Raw genomic sequence first — 19,457 nt, 5'->3', positions numbered from 1 at the left:
ATACATGTTTTGGCATTAGGCCTTGTCGGAGGGCTCTGTTGCTGCAGGTGCAGGTGGTTTAGTCATCAGTAAACCCAGGCACCAAACCTACGTTGTACCCAACAGGGGACAGGGTAAGAAAGACAGCCTACACTCAGCCCCTATCACGGGCCAAGCCTCAGGGTGCACACAGTGTGCACTGGTTGTTTAACTGGCCTATGAATGGCTCAGAGGTTAACATTGCCTTACTGTAGGGATGGGAAAGTCAAGGCTGAATGCCAGGATTAGACACATCTGCAGCAAAGTCCAGGCTCCTTCCCGTCGGCCCTGCCCTCGCTCTCTGGCACTTACTGTACGTGCTTTCCTTTATAGTAAACTCTTTGAGAGGTGCTCCAAATTCACAGGGCAGGCGAAGGGAGAGGACTTTCTTCTGCATTTTGGAGGATTTACGAACCAAAAAGATCTAGGAGGAGGAAAAAAAAAAGCACATTAAGGAGATTGAAAGCTGGGTACATAATTTTTCTTATATATGATGCCCCATGAATAAAACACCCTTCCCAGCAGGACTGTACAGTTCAGTGCAGGGCACTCTACAGAGAAAGCTCAGAGCTTACTGAGGACTCTTCACTTTCAGAAGGGGTTTAGGGGCTGGAGGGATGGCTCAGTGGTCAAGCACATGAGCTGGTCTTCCAGAAGGCCTGGGTTCAATTCCCAGTGCCCATGTGGCAGCTCAAAACTGCCTGTAAGTCCAGTTTCAGAGGAGCAGACACCTTCACACAAACATATATGTAGGCAAAACTTCAATGCACATGAAATGAAAATAACATACTCAAAAGGGGCTTAGAAGAACCCTGCTTTCTCTCTGACCTAACCTTATCCATCCCTTGTCTGCAAAGGCACTGGCATTCTGGTGATTGTTTCACTGTGGTAGGCACACTGCCTTAGCCTCTGTCTCAAATAGGTGTCTTGGTGAGTGAAACAAATTCTACTGAAGTTCACATGGTCAAACTGTAGATGGTAAACTATGAGTTCACTAGCTAATTTGACTCATGGCAAATTTAAGAGAGGAACTTGAATGTGTTGAGAGTGAAAAAGAAGTTATTTTATAGTTTTGAATATGAACTTCTAGATTCTTTCGAAAACTGAGTTAGCACGTCAAGTCAGACCATGGCAAAAACCTTCAGAAGGAAAAAAAAATTGTTGCTGCGTTTAGGACGTGGGTGGGTGGGGTTCTCTGACTGTCACCCCAGCCAACACTGAGGTGTCTCACTCTGGTCCCAACACTGTCCTCACCTCCACGTTTTAGACCAAAACAATTTCCAGTAATGACATCAAGACCGCTGGACCTGTCAGTGCAGAAGTGGGCCTGCCATGTCCTGACGTGTAGGTTGAGTCCTCCCAGCTCCACAAATGAAATGAAGTGTGCAGCATGGCGGACTTGGCTGAGTCCCAGTCCCTGTCTATAGAGAATGGCCGTTCTTTAAAGATCCTACCCTGTCTTGTTCTTTGATGATCTTTCTTCTGGATTCGAACCTTACACTCTCAGCTTCTCTATCTTGCTGCAGCATTCCACAGGCGCCAGTTTCTATATCTGAGCACTTAGGCTCTGGGACAGATTCAAGCCGAGGCAGATGCTCCCCACAAATACCATCCCAAGTGAATGTGTTTGGGGTAAGGGACCCAATCCCTGAGAGGCAGCTGTTGACACAGCTCCCTTTTACTGACTGAGCTCCAGGACAGCCAAGGCTACACAGAGAAACCCTGTCTCAATAAACAAACAAACAAACAAACAAACAAACAGGGGACCAATTAGGGATCAGGGGATGAGGAGTACACCCTCCAGGCTTCGCTTCCTAAAGCACTGCAGTCACAAAGTCGGGCTTGCAGAACACATCCAGCCTGACCCTGTTTCTGTGAGTAAATCTGTATTGAAGCAGAGCTGCATATTTCCCTCACATATCATCTGTAGCTGCGTTTGCCTGCCTGACTGAGAAGGTATGACAGATACTGTATGACTAGAAAAGCCAACTATCTCTACACTGGCTCTGTACAACGCTGTCCACAGACCTGCCTCTTGCTTAATTAAAGTTGCTATATCGTCCTTAGTACATTCATGCCACCAGGACTAGGCTTCCAGCTGCCTGCTTTTCCTTCATCCCCCTTCTGTGGATCTGTGGATCATCTGGTCCACATGGCACCTGACTTCAGCCTGCCCCATCTTGTCAGGAAGACTCTGTCAAGAGCTCAGGTAGGTGGATAGAGACTATTCTGCTAGCTTGTTCTTCATACAAGCCCCAGCAGGAAAGGCTATGCCCCACCCTAGGAGGGGAACAAGGTAGGGTGGGGACTACTGCCTGGTAATGACCTGCTTCAGAACTTTTGGCAGAAATGCACAAGCACATAATTCAACTGGTAGAAAGTAGGGGTTCTTGGGAAGAAGCTTCTGACCACACAGACCAAACCTACGGACAACAGCCCAGTATGTTGCTTAAGGAATTCTCTCCAAAGATGATCATCATTGCCCCTCATAGCCCTGAGTGTTGTAACGGAATTCTTAGTCCTGTCTCTGTTTTCAGGAAGAAAGAAAGAAGACAGGCAGACTCACTTGTAGGGACAGAGAGTGACAGAGGTAGGCCCTAGCAGCTGCATGCCTCTAAAGCCGAGTTCTGTATCCCGCTGCTATGACATTCCTCAGCCAGCTATTGACAGAACTTTCTCCCTCCTGTCCACGCATGGCTTAGTTACCTTGTATCTATTGTACACGTTAAGCCTGATTATGTCTGCGATTTACTCTATTTGTCTTCTGTTTGGAAGTGGGCATGGCTCACCCAAAGTGATATTCTACAGGGGTGGAAAGAGGCTCGAATCCTGAGCCATCCACTGTGGCAGCCTCCTGTGGGTCCCCGAGTACTGAAAATGTGGTTCCTGAAACTCCAGGACTGAGTTGCTAATTTCATTCACTGTACTGTGTGAGAACTTAAGTAGCTACAACGGGGGTGAGACCTTCCACGGTGAACAACACAGGATATGCCAGTCAGCAAATAATGTTCTGTTGCTGTTTGCTTTTAAGACATTTTTATGGAGCTGTGAAGTGGTATTATTTATTTATTTAGACCCAAAGTTGATATCAGGCATCTTTGTCAATTACTCTATGCTATATTTACTGAGATGGCTCAACCGAATCCAGAGCTCACAGATGGGCTGGTGGATCCAAACTCTAGTTCTCATATGTTGTATGACCAGTGCCTTTTCTTATCTACTGAGCTATTCCCCAGTGCCATGTGTGTGTGTGTGTGTGTGTGTGTGTGTGTGTGTGTGTGTAATATATATATATGTATATATATACATATATATAAAACACACAGTTTTTCTATATTCCCCAGGCTGGTCTTGAACCTAGATACTTCTCCCTCAGCCTCCCAAGTGCCAGGATTACAGATGTGGGCTGCTGTGTCTAGCTAGGTGAGAAGCCTGACTAAGAGGAAGCAGTGGTACCGGATAGGTAACAGTTGCTGAATCAGAATCAGATTTTGACTCACGTGGAAAGTTACTGAAAAGGTGAGGAAAATACTGGTAGCCCGAGAAGACGAGTCTCTGGTCACAGACCTTTCGAAGGTTGTATGATCCCCAGATGAATGGCTGGGCCCCATAGGGTCTCTTGACTCAGGATAAAAGAAGAGCATCAGGGGCAACTAGGATCCAGATCCAGGCTCAGAGGGTCAGGCCTAGGCCTCTGGCCAGGGGCTCCTCCTTCCTTTACTGCTCTGGCACCCTGCGGAACCATACAGTCCCAACACTGAGAAGATGGAGACAGGAAAACAGGCCCGGAAAGGTATCTACTCCTGAAACCGCCTTATGGAGCCCAGACTTTTCCTGCATTGTATTTGACACCTACACGGGAAGCCACATGACCCAGAAACTGGAAAGAACTTTCCGGCAATATCTCTAAGCGTTTCTCTGTCGGGTAGCAGCATGCCTGCCTCAACTTGAGTCTTGGCTCTTACCCCTGGAGGCTGGGCCTGCAGGACCTCTGCTGCCTCCTCCTCACTCAGACTGAGCTGCAGCCATATGGGATGGGTATGCAGGAGCCTGTCCAGAATGCTGAGCCTGTTGGAGAGGCTGTCATAGCCAGAGTCTCGGGGACATGTCTTCCCGTCCTTGTCTTCAGGATAGCCACCATCCTTGTGTCTCACCATGCTAGAACAAAGAAAAGAACAGGGCTCAATGACTGATGCTGTCTCCTGGAACGTACAGGTCAGATCTGTTCCAGCATATGTACACCCGGGGTCACCGCCCTTCAGTCTAAAGGTATGGAGGACAGACATGTGTTTTACTTCACTCTACCCGTATTTTCAAAAGGTATTAAGTGCTATAAACACTGTTTGGCTTAGGTTTGTTTGTCTTTGGGTTAAAGTATTTGTTACTTGGAGGGCAGACTTTCAAACTGCTAAATTTCAGGTGTACTGAAGCCCGAGGTCTTAAGCTTAAAAGCACCTGTCACAAACACAAGTTCTGTGGCCCCTTTACAGGCAAAACGCCTTTGAGGATATTCGTTCTGTGTCTAAATGGTTGTTTTTCATTTCTTCTTACAAGCCTAAACATTCTTTATCTCCAACATAATAAAAATATCATAATTCAATGGTGCTGCGATATTCATAAAATCACAATGACATTATTCATAAAAGTCAACAAATATATATCCTAAAAGCGTTTTATAGTTGGGTGTGGTGAGGTGGCACCTGCCTCTAATCTCAGCAGTCAGGCAGTAGAGCTAAGGCAGATCTCTGTGAACTCAAGGTCAGTCGGGGTACACAGTGAGGCCCTGCTTCAGCAACAAACAAGTAACCAAAATCCCGCAAATAAACAACTAAAACAAACATAAAAAACAGAGACGCAACACAAAATGTGACTACTGCTGAAAGGGCAGGCATGCTGTTATTACTGAGCTACGGAGTGGAATGCTACCACACGATGCACCTGGGGAACATCAAGAGCCAGGTGTAAGTCCACCAGCTGTTGTGGTGGCGGGGCAATGGGGCACCGAGCTAAGCTCACAGTATCATCTATTACACAAGCTCAAAATGGGAAAAGTCTTAGGGAGAGAAAGTAGGTTGATGGTTGGCTAAGAAAAAAGGAGAGGGAGATGAGCAGCGACTACAAACAGGTTCCAGGTGTCTCTGGGAGTTGTACAAAACGTGGTATGTGGTAATGGCAAGGACTGCACAATGTCATGAATCCACTAAAAGCCCTGGAACGGCTCATGTCCTCCAAATGGGGAGGTTTTATGGTCTGTGAATCATATTGACAAACGAGCCTCTTCGATGCGAACACTTAATTGGAGGTGAGGAGTGAGCAAACCGAGGAGGCCTGAGGATGTATGGAGCTGCTGGACTCTGCGAGCATGTGATCACTTCCTTCTTGAAGCACTATACTGTGTACTATGATGCTGGTTTTTGTTTTTTGTTTTTTTTTTGGTTCTTTTTTTTTTTTTTTTTTTTCGGAGCTGGGATCGAACCCAGGGCCTTGTGCTTCCTAGGCAAGCGCTCTACCGCTGAGCTAAATCCCCAACCCCACGATGCTGGTTTTAAACAGGGTGCTTGTTTAGGAACACATATGTCTGACCGGTGTAATGGAGGTAGAAGGATCAAGAAATCTAAGGTAGCCAGGTGTAGAGCACAGGCCTTTAACCCCAGAAGTTTGCATGGCTATGAGTTGGAGGCCAGCTTGATTTACATAGTGAGTTCAGGTCAGCCAAGGCTACAGGTGAGATCCTGTTTCAAAAACAAAACAAACAGAGCCCAAGAAAAGGATCAGAGGTCAGATCTTGATTAAGGGCATGTCTGTGCTCAGAAGAAGAGTCCTGAAATTCTAGTCCAAGGTTGTTTGGCTCTGGGAACTCTCTTCCTCTCCTAGCACTGATACCTTTCCTGGCTCTGAGGGAACACGTTCCTAGTACAGTCCTAGTACAGGCAGCAGGAACGTCAAACTTGGTCCTTTGGCCAAAGACGCATGCTCGGTGTGTGATATATTCAGTCATCAAACACAAACCCAGGGCGAGTACTGGGTAAAGTCTCGTGACTGGGAAGGATGAAGAGTGGACGGTTACAGTAAGGACATGAGGTTATTTATTCGGGCAATGCCAGTCCTCGGGAACGGCCACCCATGTTGACCACCTCTGTAGCTGTGGTGGAGACAGAATGAGAGCACCGGAAAAATCAGGGACCATCCTATCCCTGGACTCAGTGTCTTGGTTTTATACAGACCTAAACAGTCTCATGTTTCATTTTTCTTCTAGATGCATAACTAAAGTACCATCTACACAAGAGGCTGAGGCAGAAGGATCACTTGAACCCGGAGATCAAGCCAATGAGATGCCAGCTGTCCTTTCTGCAAAAAACACTGCAGTCACTCTGGGTGTTCTACAGTGACTATTCATGGAGGTAAAAGAACAAACTCTTCCAAGGGAAGCTGGTGCTATAATCCCTATTTTACAGGTCAATTAATTGACAACTACTGCCTCTCCACCCTGGTCATCTACAAGGACCATCAGAGAAACTTCAAGAGAGTCAATAGTGACATTTGCTCCCCAGGTCAAGTCAGTGACACACTTTGAGGCAGGATGTGGGTATGAGAATACAGGAGATTCCCAACCGGAGCCATGTTTAAAGACTCTATACCTTGCCAATTTTTTGGGTGTGGGGATCCTCTGGAGACTGGCAAAGCCATGGACTCCTGGTTTTGACCCCCGCAATTCTGATTCTGTAGGTCCTGGTAGACCAGAGCTGCTGCAGTTCTCCCAAGCTCTGGGGAATACGAATTTTTTGCATCTGCGGACTTCACAGTATGTGTCATTTAGCGGGAGAACGAATCAGGAAATGTGCACTTTCGGTTCTGATCAGTTAGCTGTTTGGTTTTGTTAAGGGGCTGGATGAGGGGAGTATTAACACGCTACTAAAGGAATGCTTGAAGAGTCATGGAGATATGGGGGTATAACACTTGCCTAATATGTTCAAACCAAATCAACCAAACCAAACCAAACCAAGCCAAACCAAGCCAAACCAAGCCAAACTAACCCAAAAACCATAGCCCAACAGTTCCTACCATCACCACTTTCCCATATTTTATCAAGTTCAAATCTGACAGCATCTAACACAAAGGTGTTCCTCCCGCATGTGTCAAGCAAGTAAGAAGGTACTTCCTTAAAAGGTCATATCCCACGGATCCTCCCCCCACCCTCCCATTTGAAGTTTTCTCTGTTTTGTTTTGTTTTTTTTTTTAATGCTCTTTGCTCTGATGATTGGCTTCGGCCTAAGCAGCCAGGGCCCAGACAGGAAGATGGTGAGTAAGATTCATGGAGCCTCATAAAGAAGAAACCATAAATTAGACCTTGCAATTAGTCTTTGGTATTGACTTGATCCAGCCAGTCACGTGAGGTTTATAGTGTATTATTACAGGACAAAGTGACTTTTATCAGGGATAATCTTCAGAAAAGAGCTGACGGATGAAATACAGACCATCAGGGCTATGTTCTCACCCTCTCCAGAGTTCTCTTTCCAGGATAGGAGCCTACACCCTGGTTGCTAGGAACATTGGCTCCCAGCAGGGTAGAGCCTCCTCAGTCTCCTGGAAATGCCTGAGAAGTTCTTTCTAGCCCAGCGGTTCTCAACCTTCCAAAGGCTACAATCGTTTAGTTCCTCATGTTGTGGTGACGCCCAACCATAAAATTATTTCATTGCTACTTCATAAATGTAGTTTTTCTACTGTTATGAATCATAATGTGATATCTGATGTGCAAGATATCTGATATGTGACTCCCAAGGGAGTCGTGAACCCATCTGAGAGTAAGAAAAACCAGCGGCTTCGGAGACAGACAGGTGTCTGTATGTAAATGAATGCTGACAAAGGCTGCAAGGATCAGGAAGGTAGTAAGGCGTCCCATGATACAATCCAGGCACTTAAAATAATGACATGGTCACAATGGGGTGGCCCAAGAGCCAGCCTCAAGGGTGGAAGCCTGATGCTCCTCTCCTAGCTGGTCCAGACGTGTGAGACTTTGACCTTTCTGAGAGTTGTGGTTTCAGTTGTAAATGGTACCTCCAACTCTAGGTGGTGACTCTGCCTTAGGGCTCCACCTGCCCGAGAGCAAGCAAGGATTGTGAATGTACTCTAAGTCCAGTAGATAAAAGACCTCGAGGGAAAGGGGAGGAGCTCAGCAGAACAGACGGGGTTTAAATGCAAGAGGGACCAAAAAGAATAACAGAAGATGAGATAGTGTATATTTTCTCTCAATACACACATATGATATGAAAGCAAAAGGGACTATTTGAGGGGAGGAGGGGGTCAGCAAGAGAGTGGGAAGCAGGACAGGGGAGAGGACAGAGGGAAGAAAATAAATACCTGCTGGAAAACTCCTAGCCTCCATCTGTTACCATGGAAACAACAGTCAAGCATCAGGGCTCTGAGTTAGACAGCTGAGGATTCCAACAGAGCTCTCAAGCACCTGTTGCCCCTAGGTCACACCTGACTTAAGGCTCTTCGGACTGTGGGATGAGGGGCCTTGTCACTTTCTTCATTTCTGGGAACTGGGCATTAATAGTTGATGGAGGGTCAATGAGAAAAAGAACTCTCAGCAAAACAGCCAAGATGACGGTGGACTTACTTTCATTAGAATCAGCAGGATTAGGCTCATCTCTGAGAAACTGTGGCTGTACAGCAGATTCAAGGAGAGACGCTCTTTCACTTTCTGATCAGAACCTGGAAGTCACAAGAGTCCACAGTGCAGCACCAGTCCCTAGAGTCCACGATATATCCAGATTCCTTCTTGAACATTCCAGCACACTGCTCCCTCTCCCGTGTTCCGTCCAAACACATCTGAAGTGTTTATTTTGACTTTATAGTTTAGGCTTTTTGTTAGCCAATGAAATGTGAGGCAGTAAAGTAAAACTATATAAAAACTTGAAGTTAGGGTGTGTAACCTAGGATGGGTACAGTCTTGGGTTTGATTCCTGGCTCTGCCCAAAATAGAGATATTAATTAACTAATTAAGTTAATTAAAACTGATGTGAGGTTGTTTCAGTCAGAAAAAATTTAGCAGAGAAAATTCAGCCATAATTTTCCAGATATAAGAATCCTAGTTTAGGTGTTAATAATAATGACAACAACAACAACAACAACAACAACAAAAGCGGGTTGGAGGGAGGGACAAAAAGCCAGGTTCTTACTGTCAATCAAGAACAACCCATATCCACCTGGCTATTGGGTCTCAGCACATGTGCAGTGCTCTGGATGGTCCAGTCTTCAGCCTCGGAGTGTACAGGGACTGTCAAATCAAAGTTATAGAACTCCATTGTTAAAGACTAAATTCCTGCCCCAGGGCCTCAACAGGTAGCCTGAAATCAAAATGGAGTCACTGCTGCTCAAAGCCAATCAAGTTGTTATCTTTCCTTCAGTGAATCTTAGAATCAGACAAGCAACCCCCAGAAAGAATAAACAGAGAGGTAACAGCCAATTCCCCAAAGAAGGTTTCAGTAGACTTAATTAACCACATTGCCTCTGCCCTAATCAAGTAAAAAGGTTACCTAAAGTAGCCCATGTTAACCAGGTATATGTTTTCTCTCTCTTCCTACTCCACCACCACCACCACCACCACCACCACCACCACCACCACCACCACCACCACCACCACCATCATCATCTTTTTTTTTTTCTGAGACGATGTCTTTCTATGTATTCCTGACTGTCCTATGATTTGCTATTCAGACCAGGCTGGCCTCAAATTATTAGAGATCTGCCTGCCTCTGTCTCCCTAGTGCTGGGACTAAAATTGTATGCCATCATCACACCCAGCCCCTCCTCCTCCTCCTCCTCCTCCTCCTCCTCCTCCTCTTCTTCTTCTTCTTCTTCTTCTTCTCCTCCTCCTCCTCCTCCTCCTCCTTCTCCTCCTTCTTCTTTTTAAATATTTATTTATTATATATAAGTACACTGTCGCTGTCTTCAGACACACCAGAAGGGGGCATCGAATCCCATTACAGATGGTTTTGAGCCACCATGTGGTTGCTGGGAATTGAACTCAGGACCTTTGGAAGAGCAGTCAGTGCTCTTAACCAAAGAGCCATCTCTCCAGATCCCTTTTCTCCTTCTTTAAAAATCAGGTTTTACTATGTAGTTAGGCTGGCTCCAGTTTGTAATTCCTCATGCCCCCATTTCCTGCACTGTCTGGGTCAGGCAGCCTCCTGAGGCCTTCCTATATTTCTCGATTACTCTCTTCCTCTTCCCACCTTATAAGGAAAGTTATTTGGAAACACCCAAACCAATTTTTAAAAATCCTTCTTGTTTCTGGCTATAAAACAACCTCCTGTCTCTTCGGCTCAAGGCTACTCTCATTCTGAAAATAAAGTCAATTAATATCTTTAAACTAAATTTCTAATTTTGTCTTCCCTTTGTTAAAATAAAACACAGTAAGCTTATAAAAACAAACAAAACAAAAAGATCCCTAGACCTTCTCTTTGTGTGTAAGAAACATCTATATTGAGTTGAACAACTAGGACTTTTTAAATTGGGTATCTTTTTTTTCCCATTTAAGATAGTATGTGTTGGGGTTGGGGATTTAGATCAGTGGTAGAGCGCTTGCCTAGCAAGCGCAAGGCCCTGGGTTCGGTCCCCAGCTCTGAAAAAAAGAAAAAAAAAAAGATAGTATGTGTCATGTGGCCCATATATATACAGCCACCAAAACTAGATAAGATGGATGAAGCTAAAAAGTGCATGCTGAAAGGGACTGGATATAGATCTCTCCTGAGAGACACAACCAGAACATGTCAAATACAGAGGTCAATGCTAGCAACAAACCACTGAACTGAGAATGGAACCCCCTTTGGGGGAATTAGAGGAAGGATTGAAAGAGCTGAAGGGGCTTGCAACCCCATAAGAACAACAATGCCCACCAACCAGAGCTTCCAGGGACTAAACCACTACCGAAAGCTTATACATGGACTGACCCAGGGCTCCAACTGCCTTTGTAGAAAAGGATAGCCTTGTTGGAGCACCAGTGGAAGGGGAAGCCCTTGGTCTTGCCAAGGTTGGATCCCCAGTGCAGGGGAATGTGTATGTGTGTGTGGAGGAGGAAAGGGTAGGTGGATGGAGGTGGATGGGGGAACACCCTTATGGGGAAGGGGGAAAGTATAGGGGGCTTATGGACAGGAAATGGGGAAAGGGAATAACATTTGAAATGTAGAAAAAGAAATATATCTAATAAAAAAATAGTAAGGATTTTTAAGGATAAAAGGTTTGTAGTATGTTTGTCTTTAAATTAAACACTGTAGGGCTCAGCTAGAAAAAGCAGTGCCCACACAGGCCTTTGAACCTGAGTTCTGTTCTCTGGAACACAGATAAAAGTACACACAAGTAATCCCAGCATTCCTAAAGTGAAATGGGAGGCCAAGATAGCAAGCTCTTCCAGCACAGGATCTCCCAAAAGGCCAACGACCATCTACCCTGGAGTGCTCAGTACAGCAGCAAAGACAAGAGAGACCCTAACTCAGCAAGACAGAATGTGAGACTTCTAACCGTTGACCTCCATACATGTGCACCACAGCACACTCTCATGCCCTACCCCCAACACACATACACGAGGACAAAATAAACTTAAAAAAATTGATTGACAACTCCTCAATGGAGTTAACTAAACCCACCTGGCCCCTGCTCAACCCATGCTCATGTATGAGAATCTGTGTCCCCTCAGCACAAATGCTCACACGTGTGCCTTGGAATCTGCTATGTTCAAGGTCCAACCTCACTTGCAAAGACATCTTTATGTTTGATCAAGGTCTCTATTTTGCTTCTATTTAGGAGCTTACTGACAAGTGACAATCTAGTCACTTGAAGACATTGGGAAGGTCTGAACAAGTGGAACAGATGTGTGTGTGTGTGTGTGTGTGTGTGTGTGTGTGTGTGTGTGTTGCTCACACACCTTGGGGTACCCATAATTATCACAACTTACTGAATGGTCTGGCTTTCATTTCCTGCTTCCCAACTCCTAACCTCTGGCCCAGAGTCCCCATTTTCTCCCCTTGGGCCCTACAAAAGTGTGGAACCCTCACTTTTTGGAAGAGATGTCAATGCCTGTGTCTTCCAGGCTAATGACTATGTTGGGTATGGGCTGCCTGAGGTCTGGGGTTTGAAGAACTTGGTAGAGGGAACTTAGTAATTCTCACTTTGTGAAGTTCCCCTCTGGGTTTCCAGCCAAGTGCCCCGTGAATGTTCTCCCCTTGCTGTACGTGAATCTTGAAGGCTATTCCCTAGAGTTCCTAATGGGTTTTCTATACTTTACTTCCACTTACTCGTTTTTCAGTGCTGGGGATAGAATCCAGGACCGTTTTGCAAGACCTCTACCATAGACCTGCACAGCAACCTTTGGTTCTAGATTTTTAAAGGAAACAAATTTCCTCTTGTTTTCCTGGAGCCATTGTAGGATGCAGGCAGGTGGGCAGGGCTGAGTATCACCAGTAGGATGCTAATCTTGTCAATGAAGGAAAACTGAAGCAAACACCAAGTCAAACCCAGCTTCCACTTTGCTTTGGTGGGTAATTGAATTGTGTCTTACATATTTCATCACTGAGCACAAATGCAAACTCAAAACAGTTCCACTGGGGACAAAGTAGAGTCTGCCTATGTAGCCCAGGCTGGCCCAAAACTTAAAATGTAGCCCAAGATGACCTCAAACATGCAACAATCCTGACCAGTCATTCAACAGTGCTGGGATTGCAGGATGGGTCACATTCCATTTAGATATTTTAACCAATATCCCAGTGGTTGGCTAAAAAGTGACGATAAATTGGGTTTGGTGGCACATACCTTTAATACCTGGAGGTAGAGATAGATGGACCTCTGTGCAAGACCAGCCTGATCTATATAGTGAGTTCTGGGCCAGCCATGGCTACTTAATGAGACTTTGTTTCAACAACAAACATACAAACCAATAAAAATAAAAACGGACAGTTTTCCTAAAATGTGGCAGAGCAATAAAGACAGTAGAAGCGTGGGCTTTACTGAGTAGAACTAACTTTAATGGCATTACATGGGAAACACAGGAGGCCACTGTTTTGGTCTGAACTCCTATGCAATGTTGTAAGAGACTGAGATTAATATCACTGAGGCAGACGTTCACACAGCCAGGGTCTGGGAAGATGGCTCAGCAGTGAAGCACACTGCTCCTGCAGAGGACCTGGCTGTGATTCCCAGCACTCACATGGTTCCAGGGGACCATGCAGCCTCTTTTGGCCCTCACAGGCACTAAGCACACAGGTCAGTGGCTCCTCTCTTCCACCTGCTCTCCATCTCTCCTCTCAAGGTCCAGCTGAGCCCAGCTATGCTTACTCTGGGCTCTCCCAGATGTGTCTGCCTCTGGCTGTGCTCTCCCTTTTATCTACAATAAACCCTCTCCTTCACCATGTGCTCAGCAAGTCATGTCCTTCCTTTTTTATTTCTTTAGCTATGGTCAATGTCACCAAAGTGAAACAAAGCCTCTTATTTGACCTGAGAAATCCTAACTAATACAAAATAGCAAGTCAGCAAAGGCCAGCTTTCTACTGCTGAGGAAGGAGTTCCCTCTACCTTCATCTGTACACAAGAAGCTTGAAGGGATCCGAAGCCGGAGTGTCTGGCATTCTGATTCCACACCCACCCATCTTACAAAGGATTGACCCCACCCCCGCTTTATTAGTCCCTCTCTATCAGTCTTTACAAATATCTTCTGCTCAATGGAACAGACTACCTTTTCTATTTTATGGAATGAAATGTCCGACTGTAGAATAAAAACTAAAGCCAAGTTGGGTCTTTAAACTACAGTGTCACAGTGTCCTTTTACAACAGTACTTCCCAATCCTGGTAGAGATATGAAATTGACCTTTTTAAAGGAAAGTAAAAATATATAAAATATAAAATATATAAAAGGAAAATCAGCTTAATGAACCCCTGCGTTAATACTGAAGATAGGAGGAAAAGGAATAGGAAAGATGACTGAAATCTGGGATGTGACATCTTGGATTACAGAAGGAGAATCTTTTTCCTGTATTAATATTTACACACCTTTCTCTTGGACTCATAGAGAAGACCAGCTTGTAAGAGTTACTCTTTGTCGTGTTTGCCCCACCTTGCTGACTTTAAGCGGCTCCTACTTTATTAATGTATCTGCTGGTGGGGATGGAAGCCTGGGCCTTACACATGCTAACCACACACAGGGCTAAGCTATTTTTGACCTCCATTGCTCTATCTGGATCCCTCCGACCTGTCAAAAACTGAGCTCAACTCCTAGCCTCCATCTCCAATCTCCTTCAGCTACAGTTATATGTGCCTGGAACCTCCCCACTGCTGTCTGTACATCTCCAAAGCATTACCCCTTTACATGCTGATCTCACTGGAACCATGTTCTGCTCAGCCCAGAGCAGGCATGACCAGAGGCTTGAGTGGGAGGTAGTGTGTAGATAGTATTTGCTCCTGAGTAGGAGGGGGCGCTCATGCTCATTTGGTCTGAGCTTCATTCTAGGGCCCCTATGTTCAACCTTAGACACAGGTCTTCCCTTAGCCAAGGTCTTGGAGAAGTTGTCTCTGGCTGCTAGGTCTAGCTGCGGGAGACAAAAGGTTCTTGTTTGTGTGTTTATCAGGAAATGGGTGGTCAAAGTCACTGTAGTTACTAAGCCTTTGGCTATCTTGAGGCCTTGGGCCAGGAAGCAGCCTCATTTCTTGCAGAGTAATAAATCTGAGTAAAGTTTTAGCAGCTTCTTCATCCATTACTCATGGATTCCTCTTATAGATAGCCTTTCTAGTCCGGGGGTATGAAGCCAATGATGACATTTAGTCTCGATCTTCAAGGACAAAGTAGGACACTGTTGACAAATACAGAGTGCTTATTGCAGTACCGGGAGAAGAAGCTTGGTGCTCACAAGAGAAACCAGAAAGTAGATAGCACTGGTGAGTACAATCCTTCAGTTAAAGCAGGTACCCTGACGGAGGCTTGGAGAAACAATACTGGGGGATCACTAAACACAGACCAAAGCCCCCTTAGCATTCATCTCCTGAGTCCTTTTAGATCTGAAATCTAACTGCCCATCCCTGGTACATATGAGTGTCTTAGTTTAGTGGGGGGCCCAGGCTTCTTGCTTTGAGAGGTTAATGCTCAGGCCATCTTAAGAACTAAAGACCAGACAGAGGATAGAGTTTTGTGTCTACCATGATTTTGCTCATGTCCTAGCAGATCCTTGATCCTGTGGCAAAATGCAGTGGCCAATCAGATACCACATTTAATGGGAGATGACTCCTGCCTGGGCCTTACAGGGCTTGGGAGGGGTGGTGAGGTATGTGACAGATGGTAGGGCTGAGGGTCAACTGTTCTGAGGAAAATACAGGTTCCTTATGAAGAACAATGGAGAGCTCATGCAGGAAAAAAATACATCTGATAAAAATATTTCTGGCACAAATAACAATTCCCCACACTTACGCCAAGTAAACCAAACTTCCCAGAAACCTTCGAATAAAAACACCTACCGGTTGGTTGCTATATTGCTTAACACCTTTAGGCACAGCAGCAACTCCTGACTCTCAAGGCTAAGTTCAACCCCTCTTGGTAACATTAAGCCTGGAGATGAAAGGAGGCCCAGATCCATTCCTGATGACACAAGACCCTGGTGTGCAAATTCCGCTTAGAGCACAAAGGTTGGAGATGACCTGAGGGGCCTTCTACACATTAGCCAAGATGGGGAGAGTAATGGCCTAGGACCCGGGAGCCATGTTTTTGTAAAATCCTTGCATATTTAGCTGAGTTGGGAGAGATACTTGAGCCAACCAACTTAACTCCTTATTTGAGGTGAAAATGATAAAAAACAAAAACAAAAACAAAAGCAAAAAAAAACCCCAACCAACCAGAATCCACACAGGCCCACTTACCTAAGGTGAGGCTGCCTTTCTGTTCATTTTGTGGTACTGGGGTCAGAGCTTTGTGCACAACAGGCAAGCGCATTATATTACGTTACACTAGGGTCCACATTTTCAACTTCTGAAGTTTCCTGGCATCCTACAAGTTACTGCTTTAATTCCCTGAAGACCTCTTATCCCTTTGAACTCTAAAAGGAAACCGAAACCCTACTATATTTTGGGTATGGATTGGATTTCCGCGTGGCTGAGGACGTGCTTCTCGTGGGAGGAAGCCGAAACTTCCTGAAAGTGTATTCTACTGCTGTGCAGCAGGGGGATTTTTATGGGTGAGGGGACTCCCCCCCATTTTTCTTTAAAGGATTTCATTTGATTTTTTAAAAATTTCTACCTCCTGAGGCTTAGGAGAAAAATACTGAGAAATGGGGACAAAACCTAATGGTTGTCACCTAGGGCGGCCATTTTCACACAAGACAGACTGGAGGTGGGGTGGGGGTGGAACAGTGATCCGGGTAATTCCATTCAGGAGCTTCCTCTCCAGCTCCAGATGAAAAGGCCAGATATGGAGTCAGCCCTGGCAAAGGCCTTCATTTGTTCTTGTAAAAATAAGAAGTGGAAACAAAGAACCTGTTGTCTTGGTTGCCCTTGGAGCTGAGAGCAGGCTGGAGGAGGAGCCAGGCGGGCTCTGCCCTCCAGCCTGCAGCTTCGCAGGGAAGGCATGCATTCCCTACATGCGTGGCTTCTACTACTTAAGTGCTTCCGGCTGTGCCAAAGCTATTGCTTAGCTGGACCAATTCACCAGCAGAATTCTAACTAAGCAACAGCTTGTGGCTGAGCCAAGTTAGCCAAATAAAATAGGGAAGGGCTATAGCGTGGCAGTAGGCACCTACCTGCGTCTGTAGCAGGATGCGAGAGGCCATGGGCTTGACCAGACAAAGAAAAAAAAGTGTAAAATGAATCTAGCCCTGGAGTGCTGCCAGTGTTACACTAACGTGGCTAAAGTCTACTGTTGACAGAGACGCCAACCATGAAATGGAATGGTGCCACTGGTTAAAACAGGGACTCCAATGAAGGCCGAGGCACAGGCCTGTAGTACCAGACACTAGGGAAGCTGAAGCAGAAGCATCTAAGAATAGAGAAGCAACATAGAGAGACACTGATGGAATACAAGCAATGACAATAACACAAACGAAGAAAACGCCAACCCACATTAACACCCCACACCCAAAATGGAACCAGAATGCAACATAAAAACACCCTTGTCGGTTGGCAAATATTCATTCATTATCTACCATTTATATATTTAGTAATGTAAACAACAACAACAACAACAACAACAAAAACAAAAACAACCAGAGGGCTACTCAGTGCTGAGACAAGACAGCAAACAGATCTGCCTCAGTAGGTGAACTCGCGCTTGTTTTTAATTGTTTGTCCATTTGGTTGGCTGTTTGGGTTTTTGTTTTGTCTGTAGTCCAGACGGATTACCAACTTACTCTGTAGCCAAGGATAACCTTGAACTTGTGATCCCCTTTGCCTCCTGAGCTGATTTGTTTGTTTTGTTTTTGTTTTTTTGAGATAGGTTTTTCTTTGTAGCACAGGAGGACCTCAGAGTCCCTATTTTCCTGTCTCAACATCCCTAGGGACGAGGAAAATCTATTTACCACCACGCCCAGCTTTATTACCTATAATCTTTATTTTCTGATCTGTGTTTTCTTCACAATGTACATACCAATTTTTAGTAATCAAGAGAAGAAAATGTAAATGCTCTTTAAAAAAAAAAACTTTCCTAGATACCAAGAACTGAGACACACTGAATGGCTCTCTTGGGTGTTTGTAATCTAGAGCTGGTCTCACCTGCGTAATTAATTCTTTAATGAAGGGATGTTAGGTTTCATTTTTTTCTAGAACCACCACTGACCTGGAATTCCCCAACTAACTCCACTCCCCGAAATCCAGCACATTCCTGTTCCTCTGAGTTCATCCCATTATATGATACCCATTCCATTATATGGTGCCCATTTGTTTATGATCCTCTCCTTTCTAAGTCATGTGAATCTCCAGGCTCCACTGGGGAACCTTCACAAATGTATCTACTCAGTAAAGACTCCCCTTGGGCTGGTAAATCCTCACGGAATTCTTTGAAGTCATATGGAAAACACTCTTAGGGCTTTGAAGTAAGCCAGCTCAGGGTATGGTTGGAGAGAAATGGTCAGTCTAGCAAACACATACTCACTCGAGGCAAGACAGAACGTGTTCCCCAGAGTTAGTGCTTCACCTAACCCAGCTCCATGTGGTTCACTTTCAGCAGCCTTTCAATCATGATCCAATCTGAAAAGCTCTTTCTGGTTTCCTTGAGAAAGAATGGGAATGCTCAAGACACAGGAGAAATCTGTGTTTATGTCTTCAAACAGACAGAGTCTAACACGGAACGATGAACTTGTGAACATCACACCCTCTCTTCCAAGAGTCTAAGATAAAGCAAAAGAAGCTTAGTCTCCTGTAACACACGCTTCCTACAAGTCGCTTATTTTTGTAGAAACCAGAGCAGAAGTCATAATAGAGGAAGAAAACACTTGCCTTTCCCCTCTTGTTTTCAGGGTTGGTAATGGTACCCAGAGCTTTGCCAAGGCCAGTTGAGGGCTCTACCATAGAGCGGTACCTCCCAACTCTCAAACCAACCCTTCTTTTAAAGATGAACCTGGCTTGGTTTCTAGGACTGGCTTCTCAATGACTTTAGCAAGTGTCCCAAGTCTGCAGCAACAGTGACCTATGGGTTAGACAGGTTTCCACATGAGATATAAGAGGAAACTATTTACTGGCTAACGTGGCACATGACACAGATAATGTAAGAAGTCAAAAGACACAGTGACTTTTCATCCAGTGGCTTGACCCAAGGATGTTGTGAATACACTCTCTAAAGTCTTCAGAAAAGCAACAGAGAATTCAGAGTCTCTTTGTATCTGCCTCATGAGGAAAAAGTGGGGAAAGAATAAACTGAGGTGGCTTTGAAGTTACTAAACATTTGAAGTTACTAAAGGCGAGGGTATAATTTTTTTTTTAAATATCAAAAACTGTCCTGGGTATAGTAATCTTAAGGGCAGAACTACAGAAAATAAAGTTATGATGTTGTTAGTAGCCTGAGTCAAATTAGTGCAGGAAATGCTGAACAGTTCTTCCGACAGACAGACAGTATTGTAGCACACCTGTAATTCCATCAGGAAAGAGGCAGCAGCAAGCTGATCAAGAGTTCAAGGCCACTGAGCACAGTGGCCCATGACTTTATTTCCAGCACTTGGGAGGGAGAGGTAGGAGTCTCTCTGTGAGTTAGAGGCCAGCCTGGTCTACATAGCAAGTCCTAGGCCAGCCAGGCATACTTAGTGAGTTGCTCTCCTCCGCCCCAAAAAGAGTTCAAGGTTTTGTTCAACTACACAGTGAACTGAAGTCTAGCCGGTGCTACATGAGATCCTGCTCAACAAACAAAACTACAAAACAACAATAAAACCTAACTCTGACCTAGAACCAGGTCAAATATCAATCAATAGCAGAATGGTTAA

The 19,457-nt window shown here is 45.0% G+C and overlaps 1 protein-coding gene and 1 long non-coding RNA gene across 19 annotated transcripts in view; one reads left to right on the top strand and one right to left on the bottom strand.

Moving 5' to 3' along the window:
* The window catches only part of Rin2 (Ras and Rab interactor 2), a 216,724-nt gene that overhangs the window by 38,438 nt on the left and 158,829 nt on the right, over window positions 1–19,457 (bottom strand). For 12 of the 18 annotated variants that reach the window (XM_087652224.1, XM_087652231.1, XM_087652227.1 and 9 more), the window contains 2 exon segments: window positions 3,984–4,176; window positions 331–442 (listed from right to left, as the gene is read on the bottom strand). In XM_087652224.1, coding sequence (XP_087508350.1) covers window positions 331–442; window positions 3,984–4,176 — 305 coding nt within the window. 18 annotated transcript variants of the gene reach the window in all.
* LOC147995725 (uncharacterized) lies at window positions 3,942–7,170 on the top strand. Its single transcript, XR_015684649.1, has 2 exons — window positions 3,942–4,287; window positions 6,275–7,170. It is a non-coding gene; the product is annotated as an uncharacterized LOC147995725 (long non-coding RNA).

Source organism: Rattus norvegicus, chromosome 3 (genome assembly GCF_021556685.1).
Source record: "Rattus norvegicus strain SHRSP/BbbUtx chromosome 3, alternate assembly SHRSP_T2T, whole genome shotgun sequence".
NCBI lineage: Eukaryota > Metazoa > Chordata > Mammalia > Rodentia > Muridae > Rattus > Rattus norvegicus.
Note: the sequence above shows the minus strand (reverse complement) of the source record. Positions and strands in the feature narration are given on the sequence as shown.